The 19,236-nt window shown below is 34.2% G+C and overlaps 2 protein-coding genes across 11 annotated transcripts; one reads left to right on the top strand and one right to left on the bottom strand.

Annotated features, from left to right (window-relative positions):
- Positions 1-355: 355 nt before the first annotated feature.
- Positions 356-10,191, top strand: LOC126866008 (cilia- and flagella-associated protein 251-like). 9 transcript variants are annotated; one of them, XM_050619013.1, is made up of 22 exons: positions 356-492; positions 644-805; positions 1,021-1,167; positions 1,238-1,341; positions 2,069-2,223; positions 2,413-2,528; positions 3,127-3,247; positions 3,405-3,549; positions 3,820-3,983; positions 4,372-4,647; positions 4,799-4,907; positions 5,028-5,239; positions 5,323-5,474; positions 5,603-5,808; positions 5,888-6,017; positions 6,457-6,546; positions 6,631-6,762; positions 7,155-7,246; positions 7,513-7,747; positions 7,854-8,136; positions 8,237-8,370; positions 9,196-10,191. In XM_050619013.1, exons 2-22 carry the CDS (start codon positions 683-685, stop codon positions 9,271-9,273), a joined length of 3,204 nt encoding a protein of 1,067 aa, XP_050474970.1. In that variant the 5' UTR covers positions 356-492; positions 644-682; the 3' UTR covers positions 9,274-10,191. The 9 variants fall into 9 exon arrangements, with proteins under 9 accessions (XP_050474970.1, XP_050474973.1, XP_050474972.1 ...); XM_050619020.1 differs by lacking the exon at positions 356-492 and adding an exon at positions 1,411-1,567 and having other exon boundaries at positions 671-934; XM_050619016.1 differs by lacking the exon at positions 6,457-6,546 and having other exon boundaries at positions 357-492.
- LOC126866007 (uncharacterized) lies at positions 9,154-18,552 on the bottom strand. Of its 2 annotated transcripts, none has more exons than XM_050619012.1 (2): positions 17,754-18,552; positions 9,154-16,815 (listed from the first exon to the last, which is right to left on the bottom strand). In XM_050619012.1, exon 2 carries the CDS (start codon positions 16,783-16,785, stop codon positions 11,368-11,370), a length of 5,418 nt encoding a protein of 1,805 aa, XP_050474969.1. In that variant the 5' UTR covers positions 16,786-16,815; positions 17,754-18,552; the 3' UTR covers positions 9,154-11,367. The 2 variants fall into 2 exon arrangements, with proteins under 2 accessions (XP_050474969.1, XP_050474968.1); XM_050619011.1 differs by having other exon boundaries at positions 17,640-18,552.
- Positions 18,553-19,236: the final 684 nt, after the last annotated feature.

Here is a 19,236-nt window from a genome sequence, read left to right on the forward strand (position 1 = left end):
TAATTAAGCAGCGAAGATTGAAGCTTTTATAGAAAATTCAAAGTGTATAGAGCGTATAAAACTATATAGAACGTATAGCAGGTATCCCACCTAACTTGGGCATCTTAAATATCTCACTTATTTTTTATGATAGGAACAGATGTCAGAGGAAACCGATATTTGGTTCGAAGGGGCAAAATGATAGGAAAAAAACGATAACGATAGGAACAAAATTTCTCAATGTTTTATTTTTCAAGGTCCCAAGGTAGTCGAAGGTTTTTTAAAATTCAGTTCAATAGCATAAATGAATTGAAAGAATATAATGAGAAAAAATAAATCGAAAGAAATTTTAAGACCTTTTATTAAATCTAAATAATAAATTCTGGCGGCTGTACAAAATATCATTTCCATGATTTTAAATAATGCGCTATTGACACGATATTTCTGTTTTTACAGATAAAAAAAACTAACATCTTCATATCTACGTGACCAAAATTTATGTAGAAAACGCATGTACGTATTAAAAATTAAATATTCATAATTTATAGCATAAAAATTAAGAAATTTTCAAGGTATGCTATTCTTTTGTCGCGGTGGTCTCTATAATATTCGCGATATGCTTATACGTGTAAAAACTGTTGGGTGAATCGTTTGCTAATTTCAGGTCGTAAATTGAAAACTTCTAAGACGCGAATCAATTAAAATGGCAGCGAATGTTTCGATACCATCGTGCTCCAAGGAATCAACAGATTCTAAAAGTGAAAGAGAGACCAACATAAGGGCACCTTACGAAAAGGAAGAAACTGATTTTAATCTTTGTCCTTTTGTAAGCAATGGATTTACATAGTTATATCTAAATTTCTTTTAAGAAGATCGAGAAACTGGAATCTTTTAAAAAGCTGTTTAATATTATAATACATATTGCAACTAACCTAAAAACAACCCTTAATGATACGTATATATAATATATATATTGTATACGTAAAGATATATGTACCGTTAAAAATGGAATTTATCTATATATAACGTTTTTAAATACAGGAATTATTATGGTCTTTTGGGACAAATTCAGATACACCTATAATAAATTTAACCACAAAAAATCGTACGATCATCGCTTATGCTTGTTCGCATGCTATAATAATCTACAACTATAAGACGAAATACGCGATAAGTCTTCAAGGTCATGTATGTATCGATCTTTTGCCTATTATATTTGCATTTTCATACGTGACTTGTTCGTGCGTTAACTTTATAGAAGAATACGGTGAAAACTTTATCGACATCGAAAGATGGAAAATGGTTGATGTCCGCAGATTTTGAGAAAGATTGTGTAACTGTCGTTTGGGACACCGAAACTGGGTAATGAAATTTGGAAATGCGATGAAAAAAATTGGCCCAATTTTTTTCTTTTCTTTTGCTACTAATTAGAAACTAATGGAGAGGAAGCTAGGGCGGGATGAGGAGGGCACGTTTCACAACCAGCGAAAAACGTATCTTTTCACGTCTCTGTTTTTTACTTGCGCGTCGACTATTACGGCGCATTGTGCAACAGCTAGAATTAAGTTATGAGTAAGAACCAGAAAAGGTGAGGGAGCGAAATTCAAACAGGTTCTCTTATCGGGAAGATAAGTGACGTTACAGGAGGTATCGCATACAGGGTGTTCCATAATAAGTGGACAATCCAGTTTAAGAGGCGGATCTAGCACCAAAAAAAAAAAAAAAAAAAAAAAAAAAAACAATAAAAAAAGGTTCGTATCAATGTATGTCCTATTTGATCTTGTTTAAAAAATATAGCAAATTTTACGTTCCATCGTTTCTGATCATATCTGATTACCCTCGTACGAGATGTTCAAAACGACTTTTGTTTACGAGGATACTTGAAATCCATCGTACGAAGAAAGAGAATTAAAGCGAAAAAAAGATATGGACTCTTTTTTATTGCTTTTAGGTGCTTAAATAATTGGCCGTTTATTACGAAACATCATGTATATTATAAATAAAATACACAAATCAAACGTCGAATATGACATCAAATACTTGAAAAAATGTAACATATTTGTAGTTGCTATTGCTATTGTTATTGCAGTGTACCAATTTCGACTTTATTTAATCCGCATGGTGATAAAGGAATGACCGCTGCTAAAATTAGCCCAAACGCTAAGTATATAGTAACTGTTGGAAACGAATTTCACCAAAAAGTTCAGTTTTGGCTATGGACGTATGGGAAAGATCAACCTGATGGTTAATCATTAGTATTATTTACCAGTCTTATTTAACTTTTACGTAAAGAATATCACTTTATAATAACTTTAATATTATCGCCAAAATTTTTGCTATTCATTTCTGTTTAAAAATTCGTTAGTTTGCTGTTTAAAATAGAACGCGTATTAATACCTCTAATGGCAATTCTCAAAAGCAAATTATTTTCAGCTTTTACGGAGTTAACTGAACTTTTTTCAAATAGAATAAAGGAAATAGCTTTCAACGAAGACTGTTCCGAGGAGTTTGGTCTAACTGCCGATTACTGCGTTGCGTTCCTTAAATGGGTCAGTATAATGTACAGCGTGTATAAAAAATAAGTGACCGGATCACAAAAGCGTGATTCTACATCTCTAGATCGGTGGAGATTTATCGAAAAAGGTTGCCGCAGAATCGACCTTGAAATTCAGGGTTAAACTTTCTTTCCGGTTGCATCGTATTTTACTCACGTCACGAGGGTCAACTCCGCAAAACGAACCGTGGGCCGGAACTCGACTGTTCTCGTGAAAAGCGATGTCAAAGTTGGCTCTGCCATTGCATCATTTGCGATATTTTTCCATTTCGCGGTCAGATAGAAAGCAAACAACGAGATATTAACGAGGGAACAGGAAATTATTCCTTAGATCGCGAGGTAGTCCATCCTAAATAGAACGAAGCACCATGAAATCAAAACGTATTTACAAATATCTAACACCTACAACGTTACCTTAAATTACAATTTTTTTATTATATATGTACATATGTTAGCTTTTGCGCGCGCGCGTACACGCAAGTTTTACAAGTTTCGTAAGAATTTCGACGAATCGACCTTCGCGATTCGATACAATTCAACAGCGAAATATATAATACATCTAGATATAGATAATGATAATTTTTGCGAATTAGGAGCAAGATGAATTGAAATATTACATACCAAAAATTTTGGGTAACGTACGACGATACGGGATCTTGAATTGCTCTTGTTACATTCCTAAAACACAACGGGTATTAACAGCAACGACAAACGGTATTGTTTTTACATCTTCTTTATACTTGTTATTCCATTTTGTTTATGCTCTCGCAAAGTTATTACACATACTTATATATAATCTACCTATATGTGAAGATTGCAACTTGCAATTTGATCTTTGTTATAAAGATTGATATTCGATATTTATGTGTAGGATACGTTCTGGTTTGGGGCGCTTTTGTTGAAAGACAGAAAAATAAGAGTAAGGATCAGAGTGCAGCTAACAACAAGGAAAAGAGACACATCAAGTCTGTGCAGTTAGAGAAGAACAGTATTATGGTGGTATTATATCACGATGGGTACTTGATATTTTCCAATATTAGAGATGTACAAAATATACGTTATACGATATACTATCTCCGGTTAAAGATTTATTCGGTTTGTCATTGTTAATTCGAAAAAAACATTGACAATTGATATCGTAAACATCCTATATATGTTATATTACTTACTTTACGTTACGACTAGTAATCGAGTTATTACAAGCATAATTTTCCAGTTGTAAATAAAGTTCTCTTATTTTTGTAAATACAGTATTATCGAAATTTGTATTACATGTACGATTTTAGAAGGATAGTAACAGGAACGTCAGAAGGGCGCATCAGCTTTTACGATCTTGATTTAAAAATACTCTACTGGTGTCAACATAAACTTCTGGATTCTATTCGATCGATAAGTTTCGATCTTTCGTCCACGTTATTAGCTCCTGGGTCTGCGGTCGGTGAATTTAAACGTGAGTTCGATATTTATTGCTATTACGGAATATCTTCTATTTCCAAAATTCCGAGATAGTATTAATCCGAAGGATATGAATTTGAAGTTGAAGTTATTCGATTTTTAATCATACTATATCCTGCTTCGGTCATTACGGCATAATTACATCACCACTTTTAATAACAACGACTTGCAATTAGTCATTCGATTAGGTAGGCAGGTAGTTTCCCTCGAACGTAAACTATTTATGGTAAATATCATCTGTCTAGTCATCTATCGGCTACCAATATCGGTGATTACGTTCAAATGCAATCAACTCGATTGCTATTATCTTCTCACTCGAAGAATTTAATAACGTAAATAATATAAAAAATAAAAGCAAAAAATGATTACACTTTATCTTGCAGTTGAATCTGACGAAGAAGATTTCGAGAACGAAGAAGAAATGGAAGAATACTCGGAAATTAAATTAGGAGATAATATTAACGAGAGAAAAATGAAATATATAGAAAAAATAGAATCGATGAAGTATCGTGATCAAGTTCCATCGACGATGTCTGTATATTTGGAAGAAACATTGAAGAATTACAATAAAAATCAGCAAGCATTTACAAAATTACCTCACGCGCCTACCGATGTTACTGTCGAAGGTGCTCCTTTTTATATCGAAAATTTCATTATCGGTAAGTGCTATTACATTTTTGTACACTTGCTCTTTGAAAGAGCATATACAGCATAGATTTTTTCACGGCATTAAATAATCTGGCAAGGTTTTCAGAAAATTAATATTAAATGGAATTCATATCCAAAAGTTTTGTAATATTTTTCGTAAAGGTTGTTTGAGTGGAACAGTTGCGTTGATAGAAATTCCTGCGTTAAAGTGTCGATTTATCTTTCAAGATCAGAACTTTGCGATAACCAGTTTAGATGCGCATCCTCGAAGGTATTTACACTAATGGAGTTTGATTAACTTCTAGTTAGATCTGTCTTTTACGGCGTAGTATATATAGTTTAATCTTCATAAAATTATACTTCCTCGTAACACCGTCCTTTCATTCGTTAGCAATTTTATAGTCACCGGTAATCTACAAGGTTTCGTCTCTTTATACGATTATGAGAGACATAAGCGTATCGTACGCAGGAAAACCCCACCTCTTCCAGATTTTAGTATACTATTGGATAAGCAAGCAAAGAAAGGAGCTATAACTTATGTCACATGCCCACAGAGCCACGAGAAACTAATCGCTGTTACAGCATTGAAATATTCCCCGATAGGTGAATCTTTCGTCAACTATGATTTTTCGTGATATTTTCAAATTACAGATCGAACGATTTTCAACGTTTCAATGATTTTGAAGGTAATTTACTGGCATGTGGCCTTGAAAATGGAGCCCTTTGGATGTTGCATCCTCTCACTTTAGAACCTCTTGATAAAAATCCTTACAAACATTCCACGGAATCGATACTTAAATTGGCTTTCACAGAGTGCGAAGAATACATGGCTTATGCGGTAAATAAGCAGTATCGTCGAACCGTAAACTAATATCGCATCTGTTGTTAAACAGTTTAATCGAAAATGAAATTTTCTTTATGATCGTTATGACATAAGGCGAAAAGCAGCCTTTTACCTTCTTTCAGGATAACACACTAGTGGTAGCGGTATTTAAAAGAATAGGTGATTCGCCAAGCGGTTCCTGTTTATGGGATTTTATTGGAAAGTATCATTCTCATACTGCAAAAATAAGAGATATACTTTTCGGGCCAGCTACTATCGAAAGCGTTGTATATCGTTTTTTTTCGGTAGGAGAAGATCGCAACCTAATTGAGTACGATCTTAAAAATAGGTAAATCAGATGTTTCAAATAACAGAGAAAAATACATATAACGTGCAATTAAACTCTAGAAATTCTCCGCATTTTACAGTGGGCCATATCCTTTCCCTGGTTTGCAGATAATGAACACTTATCAAATTGAATGTGAAGCTATTCCTCTTTGCCTCGCCTGGTACCCTAAGTTGGGCGTCGAAGGATTTCTGATGTACTCTAATTCCGAAGTAATAATCCGGTTATCTTTTAACTGATTCTACAATTCGGAACATTAAATTAAAACTGAGATAAGATTTTTTACCCGAAATATTTTTCATATCGAATCTATCTGTACATCTATATATTCATATATATATGTATGTATGTATACATAGTACATACACCTCGTAATTGATATTACGTTACGATCGAGAAAGTAGAGATATTATATTATCGAAAACAAAGTTTCGAGATAATACGATAAAATTTTATCATATACTTTCGACTTATTTCATCGTACCACGAAATCGCTCTTTTGTTGGTTGTATCGCCAATTTCCAAAATACACAGGATCCTTTGTATACATACACAAGTATATTACTGCATACGTAATTAAGTTAGACAAGAAGATGATGCATTTCATCACAGTATTTACGTGTAACATTATCTATAACATTTATTATCTAGTACAAATACAGATTGCTAAACGATATAACGAAAACAATTCGAGGAACATTTTTGGGACCGCTTTGCGATACTCCGGTTAAGCATTTCAAAGTAACGTAGAATCGTATAAATTTTGATTCTTTGTGTTCATAGGAAATTATTATTTTATACTTAATTAAAATGATCGTTGTGCAGGTAATATCTGGCAAAGAATATAAAGCTGGTAAATACATGGTATTTGCAACTAATAAGGAAATAGGTCTTCAAATACTTCCTTTCGATGGGAATCCTTACAAGACTTTAGGAATGATAGGGCACCCACGCAAGGTAAGAAGCGTCGTGTACAATGTACACGATTGTTTTACTACGTTACATCGTAATACGAAAAAATCTATCGATCCTGGATATGAATTTATAATAAAAGCTAATTTTTCACTGATTTTGATACATCACTATATATAAAGAGTGTCTCGTACTGTGTGGGATCAACATTAGGAACATATTCAGCACCTTCAAACTACAAGATAAATTCATATATAAATAATATATTCCATTTGATTTTGTACACGAGATAGGGTGAGTTTTCTGCTCTTTTTTGATATCTCACATTCACGGAAGATGCGTAAAACGTGAAACAATTCCTTAAACGACCACATATTACAAGACGTTCTGTACATATTTGAGGTATTTTGATCTATTTGAAAGTCTGGTTTTAATAGGTCAGTAATATTTGCCTTAGCAATGATGGGAACATTCTATTCACTTTTGGTCATAATGATCCGTGCACACTGATGTGGAAAATAAAATGCAGGTACCTCTTAGCAATACTTAGAAATCGAATAATTCGAACATCGTTTTCTTCGATATACTAATAGTCGTTTATCGTTTAAGAAGCAAATATATAATACCCGAAGCTTTCGTTGTAAAAATATTTCGTACGTTTCTCCTTTCCTTTAACACAGTTGCTTTTAATTGATATTTTTGCTGCTCCTACCGTTTAATATCGCTACTTACTACTTTCACTACTATACAATATAGTTTTTACAATACCATATCATATGTCTTTCTTATAATCAGGTCTGTCGATGTATTAGCGCATTTAGGAGGTAAAGGGCTTGCACCGTATTATTGTCTGATAGATGGTGGTGAAAAAGGTTGGCTTATCAATGAAATGAAACACCTGTTTTATTATGCTCAAATCTTACATCAAGGCGAGAATGTAATAACTCCCAGATTAATATCCGACAAAGTGAGCACTAAAGAAGTACCGAATCTCATGCGCGCCGTTGGATATTATCCCAGCAACGAGGAGGTAATGATTTTACTTTTTATTCATTTAATTATTTAATTGAATAGATGGAAAATTCATTTCCTGTTCTAGTTATTCTTTTTTAATGTAAAGTCATTTTACATTTTAGATAGAAATCCTTATGGGTGAAATCTCGTACAGAGATTACGCGGAGACCGGTCATTTGGTCGAAGAAATTAAATTCGAAGATTTTGTCAAATTTTATATAAATCATCGGCCAGCTTTCGGAATTTCTCTGCATCAAATACAAGAAGCTTTCCAAGTCTTTGCAAATTCAGATCAAATGCCCGCTTCGCAAGCGGAGAATCCAGCATTAACTCGAGAACAGTTTATGAGAATATTGCTTGGCGAAGGTCCTCCTGAGTTTTCTATACAAAATGGCATACCTTTTGGTTAGTTGATATATTTTTTTGGAAACGTCCAACATGTTATTCATGCTTGTGCTTCGAATGTTAATCTTAATTTCAACTTCAAGCAAGTTTTTTTTTCTAGGAGAACCATTAAAAATTCAAGAGGCATTTGCATACATGAGGTTTCTTGTTGGTTTTAACGAGAATTTGGATGAAATATATAATGAACGAAACGAAAAAAAATCCGCATCCATTGATTTTACGTTCTTACCAGAGGTATATTTAACAATTAAGATAAGTTTGAATTTTTCTTATATTAAGAGTTAAAAAATAGATGGATACTTATTTAAGTTTGCAAAACTACGGCGCTTCATTCTTTTTCAATAATAACAAAAGTACACGTTACATATATTCCAACGCATAAAGCATTTGTGATGAAAGAAATTACATCGCACGATACTTTATATTGGTCGCTATTCGCGTATTACTATTTTGTATCTCTTGTATCATAGAGATGTCTCTTCTTACATTCAGAAAAATTTATTATATTTTTATTATTGTATTTATATTACGATAGTATCTTTTTATATAAAAAATTACCTTCACACTTCATTTTCTTATTAAGAAAAATCGATAAGTATACAAAGCCAATGGACCTTACACGTCTGTTTAAGTATTTATATACATATTTTTTAAGAAAGAAAATTTATTAAGTTGAGGATAGCGTAAAAAAGTATCGAACTATGATACGTGAACTATGAATTTAATATTTTTTCAACCGTAAATTGAAACGCTGTAATAAGCGCTGTAAAACGATAATTGGATAACCGATAAAAAACTAAAAAAACCTTCGATACTTAAGTTTGTTTAAAATTGTTTTTTTTATAATAATTCTTAAGTTTCTTAAAATAAGTATCCTCGTTAAAAACATGCACAAGCAAATGCGAAACAAGTATGATTATCAATTCGCTATACTATTCTTTACAACAAAAGCTGGCATAACCATGGAAATGTTGAAACGTTGAATGGTATTAACGATGAGAAACAGGAAAATAATCATTTAGGCTCGCCGAAAGTAATGTATTATTATTTATAATACAGAGAATATCTTACAAAGATTTCATCGCGGACATCATGGGTATTGAATTGCCGGAGGAAACGAGGGCTGACGATGATTAATTAATCTGTGTGCCATTATTTGCATTGCTGGCACATTAACGTCGATTATTATTACCATACTAATATTATTACTATTACAATGTATTGCGACTTCCTATTAAACATGTACATGAACATTAACGTATATTATGTCAATTCGATTCTTTCTTAAAGCGTTAAAAAGGAAATCAAAATCGTTTTACCGATTAACAGACTCAGTTACGAATTTTGTTCAATAATGAAATTGGTCAGAGAGTACAAAGGAGACGAGGATAAGTTCAATCAGTAAACAGGTATCTTCCTTTTCCATCAATTCTGACCGATGATATCTTACTTTTTTTTTTTTTTTTTTTTTTTGTCTTACGCTGGTAGATTAAATTACGGCTGATTTCGTGTACAAAATAAAATAATTTTAATATAATTAATAATAAATACGAGCTCGACAGTCAAATACCATTTCAAAATTAATAATTCTCGACAAACGGAACATTTTTTCGGTCAGAAATATATAGTCGATACGCCAATTCTTCGCTCGTATTTCATCGCTCACTTACATTTCACCGGATTTTGATGAACCAAGACACATTGCACAATGAAAGATGATTGAGAGAAATTTCAAGCGTTCTACTAACTAATTTGAATAAAGTACCTACAGTTGTACAATCATCCGGAAAATGTTTGTCGGCAGAAGAGCTATTATGAAAAACAAGTAAGAACTAGACTAGAAAACGATAAAAGATCCGCTCGTTAACTCGTTCATTATTCTAAAACATGAAGCGTGACGAAACGACAGAAATCTTATCGTGGAAGCTTTACTTTCCACGATATACTATTAAAAATGGAGGAAAGATGAGCGAGGGAAAGTAACAGAAGTCTCAACGCGTATAATTGTAAAAATTTGAAAAATTCAAGCGATTAAAAAAAAAAAAAAAAAAAAAATAGAGGGAAGAAGAACAAAGAAAGGAAAAAGGAACAAAATGGTAGTGGTCCGAGCGAGAACAATATTTTGAGCCGATTGTCGAAATAGAATGGTGTTTATCGAAAATATTCGATCGTTTTAACGGGGGCACAGACACCGCCAGCAGTGCCGACAATCAGCCGCGATTATCGCAATTTTGAATTCATGAAAACACAGCCCTCCCCTCTCACACTAGGCTTCGAGAATTTTTCTATGATGTAGCCTAGAATTTCGTTCTAGAACGCTATTACTTGCCTATTCGGCTACACTAAATTTATACATTGCGCACTTTTTGTCATTTAAAAGAAGTACAAACAAATGTACACAAAAAACCTTACTTCCTTGTTATAAACTCTAAGACGTATTTACAATTATATACAAACATTTTTTGTTCTTTTTCTTATTTCCATTATCGTATCGGCTTAAGAAAAATATCAACGTGGAACAGTGTATGGATTCGTTTGCTTACTAAGAAGAAAGAAAGAAAACGTTGGGAATAGTAGTGGACATTCAATTCTCTCTCTCTCTCTCTCTCTCTCTCTGTCTCTCTCCCTCTCCCTCTCTCTCACACACACACACACTCTCTCTTTACCGCCCTACCCTCCCTCTCCCTCTCTTTCTTCTATCATTGTGTGTAAATTCGTGCTATATTCGCGAATAATAAATCAAGACTGTTCCAATACATCCTGTTTACATGATTATTATGTGAGATTTTTAAAAACTATTTTCGACTTCGAAATAAGATAATTCCTGTAACCATTTGTTCACATAAAAAGACGTTTAATACAGATCTAGCATTTTTAGAATGTATCATATGTTTTTAAAAATTTATAATGTACCAAGGTTCCATAGAATTCGTCAAACTGATAAATAAGAGACGATAATGCAAGCGTTTTACATTTCAAACGATATTCGAAGCACCTCGAACGTATTCTCGTTAAATTACTTAAAAACTTTTAAAAAACAGAAAAGGAGATAGACACGTAGGTATAGACGGATAGGTAGATAAAGGGAGAAAGGGCGAGGGAAAAGAAAACGAAAGAGAGGAGGGGAGAGGGAGAGGGAGAGGGAGAGAGAGAGAGAGAAACTCAAACACCCATTATCAAATATGCCTAGATAGAAATTTCCACACGCATTCAAGATACCATCCGCTGCTATCAGTCGAAATAGTCCTCGCTGTTTTGCACAATACCGTGCTTTTTTCGACAGTCTGGACAATACCACTTGCCTTTCGGTGGTACCATAATGCCGACACACTCGAAGTGAAACCATTCGATGCGACAATCCTCGGCATCGCAAGCTATCATTTCTGACACTTCATCGTATGGGCACTGACAATAGCAATATAAATTAACTGGTCGTTCCGGGGCTGGCGGATTACTCTCCGACAGATGCATCTGCATCTGTTGGCTGGCTTCTACCTCGGTATCGCTGGAATCACTGCTACTATCCGCAGGTTCCTCCGATTCGGTCGCAGAAGCTGTAGCGATTCCTAGACTCTCCGATTGTCTCTCGATCGGTCTATACGCCATATTCTTACCGCCAATAGACAATCTTGGTGGCAATGGCTTCACGCTTGGCACTGTAGTGAAAGAAGGCGTCGTCTCTACCTTTCTCCACTTCACCGTCGGCTGTTTCTCCGCCTCGTCATCACTGGAATCACCATAAAATCGTTTTGGTACTCGTTTTCGTTTCGATGACCGTTTGTTCTCTGCCTCGGAACCACTGCCACCGATACTTTGACCTGTTATAACCATCGCTTGGGATTCGACACTCGCGTTCATCGAGTGCACATCGTTCGTAGACACGTTCGACATCAATGACATGTTCGATTGCATCAACACTGGCGACGAAGCCGAATAACCCGGGTTCTTTTGGTAAAACGCTTTAGGAATGTTTAGTTTAATGGACTCGACGGTTGGCGTCACGTTACGCTGTTTCGTCTTCTCTCCTTTCTTTCGTTTCTTCGTTTTCACTTTCTTCTTCTGCGACTGCTGCTGTTGCTGCGGTTGATCTTCCTCCGTGGTGGGAGGAATATCTGGAGAAGGGACCGTTGTGTCCCTATCTGTTAATCCGTTATTCAATGGCATCGCTGACTCCGTGGATGCAGGGGCAACCGCGGCTAGAAGCATCAACTGATTTCGTTTCTCCGCGAGCAATTTGTTCGCAAGCTGTTGAGGGTGCTCGTCGTAAAAGTCTTCGTCTGTTTCTGTTTCCTCGGTTTCTAGATCGGACTCTCTCAGTAACAGCTGTGGCGGGCAAACTGGTTCTACCGGAACCGATGCAGATCCATTCTTCGTTTCCACAGAAATCTCCTTGTTCTCCAATTCGGTATATCCAGTCTCCGGCTCCTGTGTACTTTCTTTCTCTTTCTTTCGTTCCTTCCGATTAGATTGTTTCTTTGGAGAACCTTCCGAAGTGGAGCTGTCCGAATCCGAACTACTACTAGAGCTAGAAGAACTACCGGATGACGAACTGCTACAGCTACAATTTGTCCCACAAGAACAAGTGCTTGAATCACTGTCGCTAGACGAATCACTCGATGATGTACTTCCACCACTTTGCTTCTTTTTCTTCGGACTTTTCGCTTTTTTCTTATTCGGATCGTCCTCGTTGCTGTTTTGAACTTCGTTACCCTCCACGGAACTCTTCTCCACCTTGTTTAAGTAATCTTGGTCCCCGCTTGTGTTTATCTCCTCTTTCTCGTTCACCTTGGACGTTGCATCTTTATCCTTTTCTTTGTCTGACCACACAACGCAATAATCATGATCAGCCAATACTATACTTCTTAAGAATGCTACGTCGGTTTCTGGCTCTGGTTCTTTGATCGCAAAATTATTAGCCGTCTCTTTCATTTCTAAACTAGCCGTATAGCTCTTAAAATTATCCCAGATACCATCCATGATTTGCGCTCCTTGTTCTTTCTCTTCCTCGTTCTGTTCAACCTCTACTATGCTGTCTGCAACAGCCTCGGAGGAAGTGAAATTTGGTTGATTCGCGGAAGATGGTGCATTTTCTTCGTTTGATTTAACTTTTTCCGTGTTCTCCGGTTCCTTGATCTCTGGTTTCTCCTCCTCGGAATCCGTATCACTTTCCGAAGATAAATTCAAAGGTGGCAAGTCGTAGACGTCAACGACCTTTTTCACAGGTTCTTTAATATCTTTCACCAACTCGGTTGCAGACACATTACCATCGCTTATGCCTACTTTTTCTTTCTCTGATTTTTCCTCGTTGATCAATGGTTGTTGACTCACCGTGTCCATCAAATTTGTGCTAACTGCTGGTGGTTCTTTATGGGCGTTTTCATGCTTGTCTAACAGTTTTCGAGAAATGAAACGCTCGGAGCACTCGCTACAAGCATACGGATGATCTCCGGAATGTAACCTTTTATGTACTTTTAAAGCGACGGCTCGTGAAAAACTAGAACCACATTCTTCGCAAACGAAAGCCGTGGGTGGTATACAAAAGTGATAAATATGCGGCCACTTTTTCTGTAAACACTTTTTACACAGTACGCTTTCCGTTCCATGCTTCCAAAATAGATGTTTGGTAATGTCTGGTTTATTTCTGTATGCAATACCACATCTATAACATAAATGATGAAGCTTATGTTTCCAAACGTGATTCGAAAGACGCTGTTGATTACCGGTAGATTCCAAACAAACGTCGCATGCATGATGCCTTTTGCGTAAATGTACCATTAATCTAAATGCAGATGGAAGATTTGCCATGGGGCACAGACAACATCTGTATCTGACGTTAATATTCGGAGAGTAAGTTCCAGGACATAAGTGACAAAGTAGTTCGCTATAACTATAAAAAGTGGATTTACACATTATACAGATCAAGATTGTCTTTTGATGCATTTTTCGGTTATGCAGATAAAGTTCCTTGTGTATGGCAGAGTGAAATCTACAATGAAAGCATTCGTACGTCCTCACGTTTGGAATATTGTATGTACCATTTGTGCTACTGTAAGAATCTAAATTAAAGTAAGAATCTAATTCATCCAAAGACTTTTTCACTCTAATAATAAATTGTTCTGCTTGAATAATTATGGCAGGATGTTGAGGTTGAAATTTATGTTCCGCAAGCATGTGCAGTCCTAGTTGTTTACCATTCACTGCTATATGACGTGCATGATTACAGTAAACGCAGAAAGGACTTGCTGCTTCTATACAACGTTTCAATAAATCTTCTATCTCTATACTGTCTAAAATACCATCAACGTTAAGATCGATGCAAGGAACATCTTCTCCAGCCAATATTATTCCATCGCTTGGCTGCATTTGAGACTGATCTATATTCTCCATTCGACTTTGACTATCGTCTTTCATTTCTTCATCCCATTTTTCATTTGTATCTATATTATTTGTTGGCTTTTCGTCTGTAATTTCAGTCTCATTTTCATTGTTTTCGATACTTATGTCCGTTTCAATTTTAATTCCCGTTACCGCTTTATGTTCGCTACTTTCTTCAATATTCTCTGTCTCTTCGGGGATGCTATCTACCACCGCTAATTTCGAACTATCGGAATCGCTGTCTTCGTCATTCACTTGATAACTAACGCTGTTGTCTTTGTCCTCTTCAAACATGTTGCATTCTTTCTCCTCTGTCAGTGAACTTTCTGCATTGTTGTTTTCTTCTTCCTTCTTAACAATATTATTTTCTATATTTTCGCTATTGGTCGCAACAGAAAACTGAGAATTTCTATTGGTACATATCTTTATAACTAAACTTCTATCAGAAGCTTCACTGGTATTGAACGATATCGAAGATTGAGATTCATTAGGTACATCAAGATTTTCTTTGTTATCATTGTCATAAGCTTTTTCTTTGGGTTGAAGGTCGGATACATGTGATTCGTGTTGCGGGCTAAATAATGATCGACTAACTGGACTATGTGCAGAACTTTCAGACATTTGAGACTGAGAGTCTGTTTCCAATACAATTTCTTCTGTTTTCTTTTTGGCTACATTTTCCTCTGTTTCTTGATTTACAGAATTAACATCCTCTATCTTAATATTAGTTTCTTCGGTCGAATTTACAGTTTTCGTATCGAGTTTAGTAAAATTCGTTTCTGATTTATCAGATGTATTCAACATATCGACTACGTCTACATTTTCTTTTTTAATTTTGTCATCAATATCTTCTACGTTATTTGTACATCGCGATACCTCCATAATAGTTTCCGTTACACTATCATATGGCATATTATGGCTGGGTGAATCGGTTGAATTTAATTCCAAATTATTTGGACAAACCTCTTTTTCATTTGTTTCTTCCTTTTCTTCGCAGGAATCTTCGATACACTTTGAAACTTCCATTATTGTCTCTGAAACAGTATCTTTAACCACACTGTGCATTACTACATTCTGAGAATTTTCATCTCTGCTTAATGTTTCATCAAATACTTGGCTTTCGTTTGACTGAGATACAGCAACTTTATTATTGATCTTTTTTGCGTGAATATTTACTTTTTGTTGATTGGATGTACCATCTTCCATATGTTTAGACCTATTATTTTTCATCGATTTCCTTGGAACAGTCTTATTTTCACTATTTACATCTTTATCAAGCATATTAGCTGACATTATTCCTGTTTGCGTAGTAGGTGGTAAAGCAGAATTTACTTCTTTACTGGTTTCAATGGCTAAACTGCATGTACTTGCGTGTGAACCTGTTTGTCTACATAATGTGCATATGGAAGCAGTAACATCTTGCTTAGACGTTGGTGAACAGAAATGATTATAAAAATTATCCGTTTCTGAAAAAACTTTCTCACATGTACAACAAACTAGATAACACGATCCTTTGAAAGCACCATAAAAATCTTCAACAGATGTAAACGTCATTTCTGGAACACTATGTTTCTTTGTCAAATGATGCGATAACCTTTCAGCTTGACCAAACATTCCAAGACAAAATAAACATATATGACGTTTATGTATATCCCTCATATGTAAAAATAAGTTCCAATTTTCAAAATACGTGCCACATGCTGCACAAAGATAAACTTTTCTTGTAATTTTAAAATTAGGAGAATGTGGCACTGTAGATGATTCTGATGTGCTGGGCATTGGTGTCATTGTGGAATTGCAAGTACATGAAATTTGTTTCAATGTAGAGCACAAACTTGATGACGATTGACACTTTGAACACTTATTCTTTGACGAAGGCTGAAGACCCAAATATTGTGCATATTCTGTTATTTTGCCCCGTTTAATTTCTGCCCTTTTTTCCTTGCTACTTTTGGATGCATTAGAATGTGGTGATTGTTGTTCCTGTGCTATATTTTTCAATGTATTCGTTTGTGTTTCTTGAGCTTGTGCCAAAATACGTTTCTTGAAACCTTTAAACACAGTTTTCGGTCCTGTACTGTTATTTTTGCTTGGAGAATCTTTGGTTGCAATAGAATTATATTGCAATAATTGTTTTTCTTCTTCTATCACATCAGTGTATATACTGTCGATCGATGACTTTAGCGAATTTCCAATAGAAGTATCTTTAAGTTGTTGTTTTCCCAAAATGCTCCACATATCCATAACTTTACTTTCACCATCTTCATCTTCCATAATAGCACTGCTTAGCTACAGTGATATTACCTACAACATATAAAATATGTTTTAATATAAAAATATTCTAACAGGAAAGAAATATTTGTTTTGTACATTTGTTGTGAAGTGATTATTTCATAAAATATTATAGTCTATTATATAGGAGAATATGGTGTGTATGTGTCATAAATGTTATTCAAACAATTATAACATTAACGAATCATTATATTAAATGTTTAAATCATATATGTTAATTAAACAAAAATTAAGAGCACCAAAATTATATATCATTCCTACTTTAATCAATGTTATAATTGATATATTTACAAAGCCACCTGTTACATTCAACTTATTAAAAGATCTTTCTTTACTATTTTATGGAAATAATTATAACAACAAGAATAGTTATATAACCAAATATTTAAAATCACTTTTTATGCAGAATTTAATCTGTTACATAGCAATTTAAGGAAACAAAAACATTTTAATTAGCTTTGAAAGACAATCCATAAATCAAGTGAAAAACATTGAACATCGTGTTGATAATAAATCACAGAAAATTAAACTTTAGGTTTAAAGTACACTGAGTAAAGTAACAAGCAATTAATTATAATACCTCTGAGAAGGGTATTACAAAATTGAGTACATGGTATGACATGCAAGAAGCCTTTCGTAGTGAACATCATTCCACAATGATTCAGTCCCAAAGTTCCCACAAAAACAGTTTACTACAATGAAATTAATGTTAAAATGTGGCGAATGGAAGAACACACGAAATCAGGATGCCGTGATAACAAGATTCAGCAAAAAAGTATTGCTGGTAAACTTTTGTTGCACACAAAAATGATCCCAGTGCTATGAGAGATGCGTACCTTCCGGTAAATTTCGGCTTGAACGAATCGCTTCGAATTACGAAAGTATGTATACGGTTTGTAAAATCTGAACGATAGAATCGGACGCTCTTGAAGTGATACGAAATGGAGCACCTTAAGTGGATCGTCGCGATCCGCGCCGAAAAGGTTAGTAAAATGGCGTCATATCAATGAGCACAGCTCCGTCCGTGCTTCCAACACGTCCCCAGTGATGCCACCTTTTGTCATGTTCCACTGTAGTTTGTGATAGAAGAGGTTAGGCCAAAATCATTGAGAGAAAGATAGTCTGCAGTAATTCAGTTGTGGAATAATCAGTATAAGAATTCGAATCTTTCTTGAAGAACGTAATCCGACTTGAGCGCGAGTGCGTTGTTGCTTGGCCCACGGCTGTTGTGCAAAAACTCGAAACACGAAACGACGGCATCTCTCGTTGACGTATTCATATACGCCCAACGTAGTGCCTCTAATACCCCCACCTCTCGCTCTTAACCTGTGCCAGCTACCTGACCGTTCAATTTCGTTTAAAACACTATTTATCTTCTTAAAAACTAAAGTTCAAATGTTTCTAATATTTCAATCTTCTTTACCAAATATCTTCGTTAAAGCTAGTTTAACATGAACTTCTTGTCAGCATTTTTATTAATGATTTTCTTTAAAAAATTGTGTGTATGTGTGTTTGCGCGTGGTGTGTGCGTGTGCGTGCGTGCGTGCGTGCCTGCTATATATGAATACACATATCTATATACATATATATATACAGTGTATCTCGTATAATATATACTTGTGTCAACACATTTTTATAGAACTTATTGGTAAAATTTATGTCTAAGATTTCATGAAAAACTGCCACATTTTTTTAATTAAGTCAGTAGTATGTAAGTATATATAAGTGTGTTAAATGTAAATCATACAACAAAAATTTATTGATATGTTCATACAATATGATTAAGAATTTAATGAATCTTTTAAATAAAATATAAAACATAATAAATTTATAAATAGTATTTTATATTTTATAATTATGTTCCTTTCCTATGTTAACTAAAAAATATTTTTAATGTTTTTACAATTTATCATATAAATTTTCATATAAATTTTTATTCAGTAGATTTAATTGTATTTTGACATATTTTTTATACATTAAAAGCAATGATATTAAGTTAATATTATGATAATATTATTTTATAATCTCTTATATTATGTGAAAATAAGCATACATGCGTTCGTTTCTAATTAATACAATTAAAAATATATCACAATTATACATGTTATAATTATAATTATCTAATATGTTATTTGATCTTATGTGTTATATTATTTGAAAATAAAAGGTTTAATAGCGATATACATATATCATATATCATTATTAGTAAAATTTATTTAAAAAAATATTATTTCAAATACATCTTATTTAAAATGAACATTATTGTAACCTATGAATATTATTAACTTTATTTTAATACTTTACGAAACATGATATTAAATAGTTGTTAATTGTATATAAAGAGAGTATATACATAAATATTGTACAAAATTCCTAATTGAATAGAATAAATTTTATTCTTTTATTGTTACTTTCGAGTAATTTATCAATATA

Source organism: Bombus huntii, chromosome 5 (assembly GCF_024542735.1).
Source record: "Bombus huntii isolate Logan2020A chromosome 5, iyBomHunt1.1, whole genome shotgun sequence".
NCBI lineage: Eukaryota > Metazoa > Arthropoda > Insecta > Hymenoptera > Apidae > Bombus > Bombus huntii.

Excerpts from the sequence above, each read along its gene's own strand:
- LOC126866008 (XM_050619013.1), top strand. The coding sequence starts at position 683 with ATGGCAGCGAATGTTTCGATACCATCGTGCTCCAAGGAATCAACAGAT. Across the intron at positions 5,809-5,887 it reads GAGTACGATCTTAAAAATAG|TGGGCCATATCCTTTCCCTG; the intron begins GTAAATCAGATG and ends CGCATTTTACAG. Across the intron at positions 6,018-6,456 it reads TGATGTACTCTAATTCCGAA|TACAAATACAGATTGCTAAA; the intron begins GTAATAATCCGG and ends TTTATTATCTAG.
- LOC126866007 (XM_050619012.1), bottom strand. The coding sequence starts at position 16,785 with ATGGAAGATGAAGATGGTGAAAGTAAAGTTATGGATATGTGGAGCATT.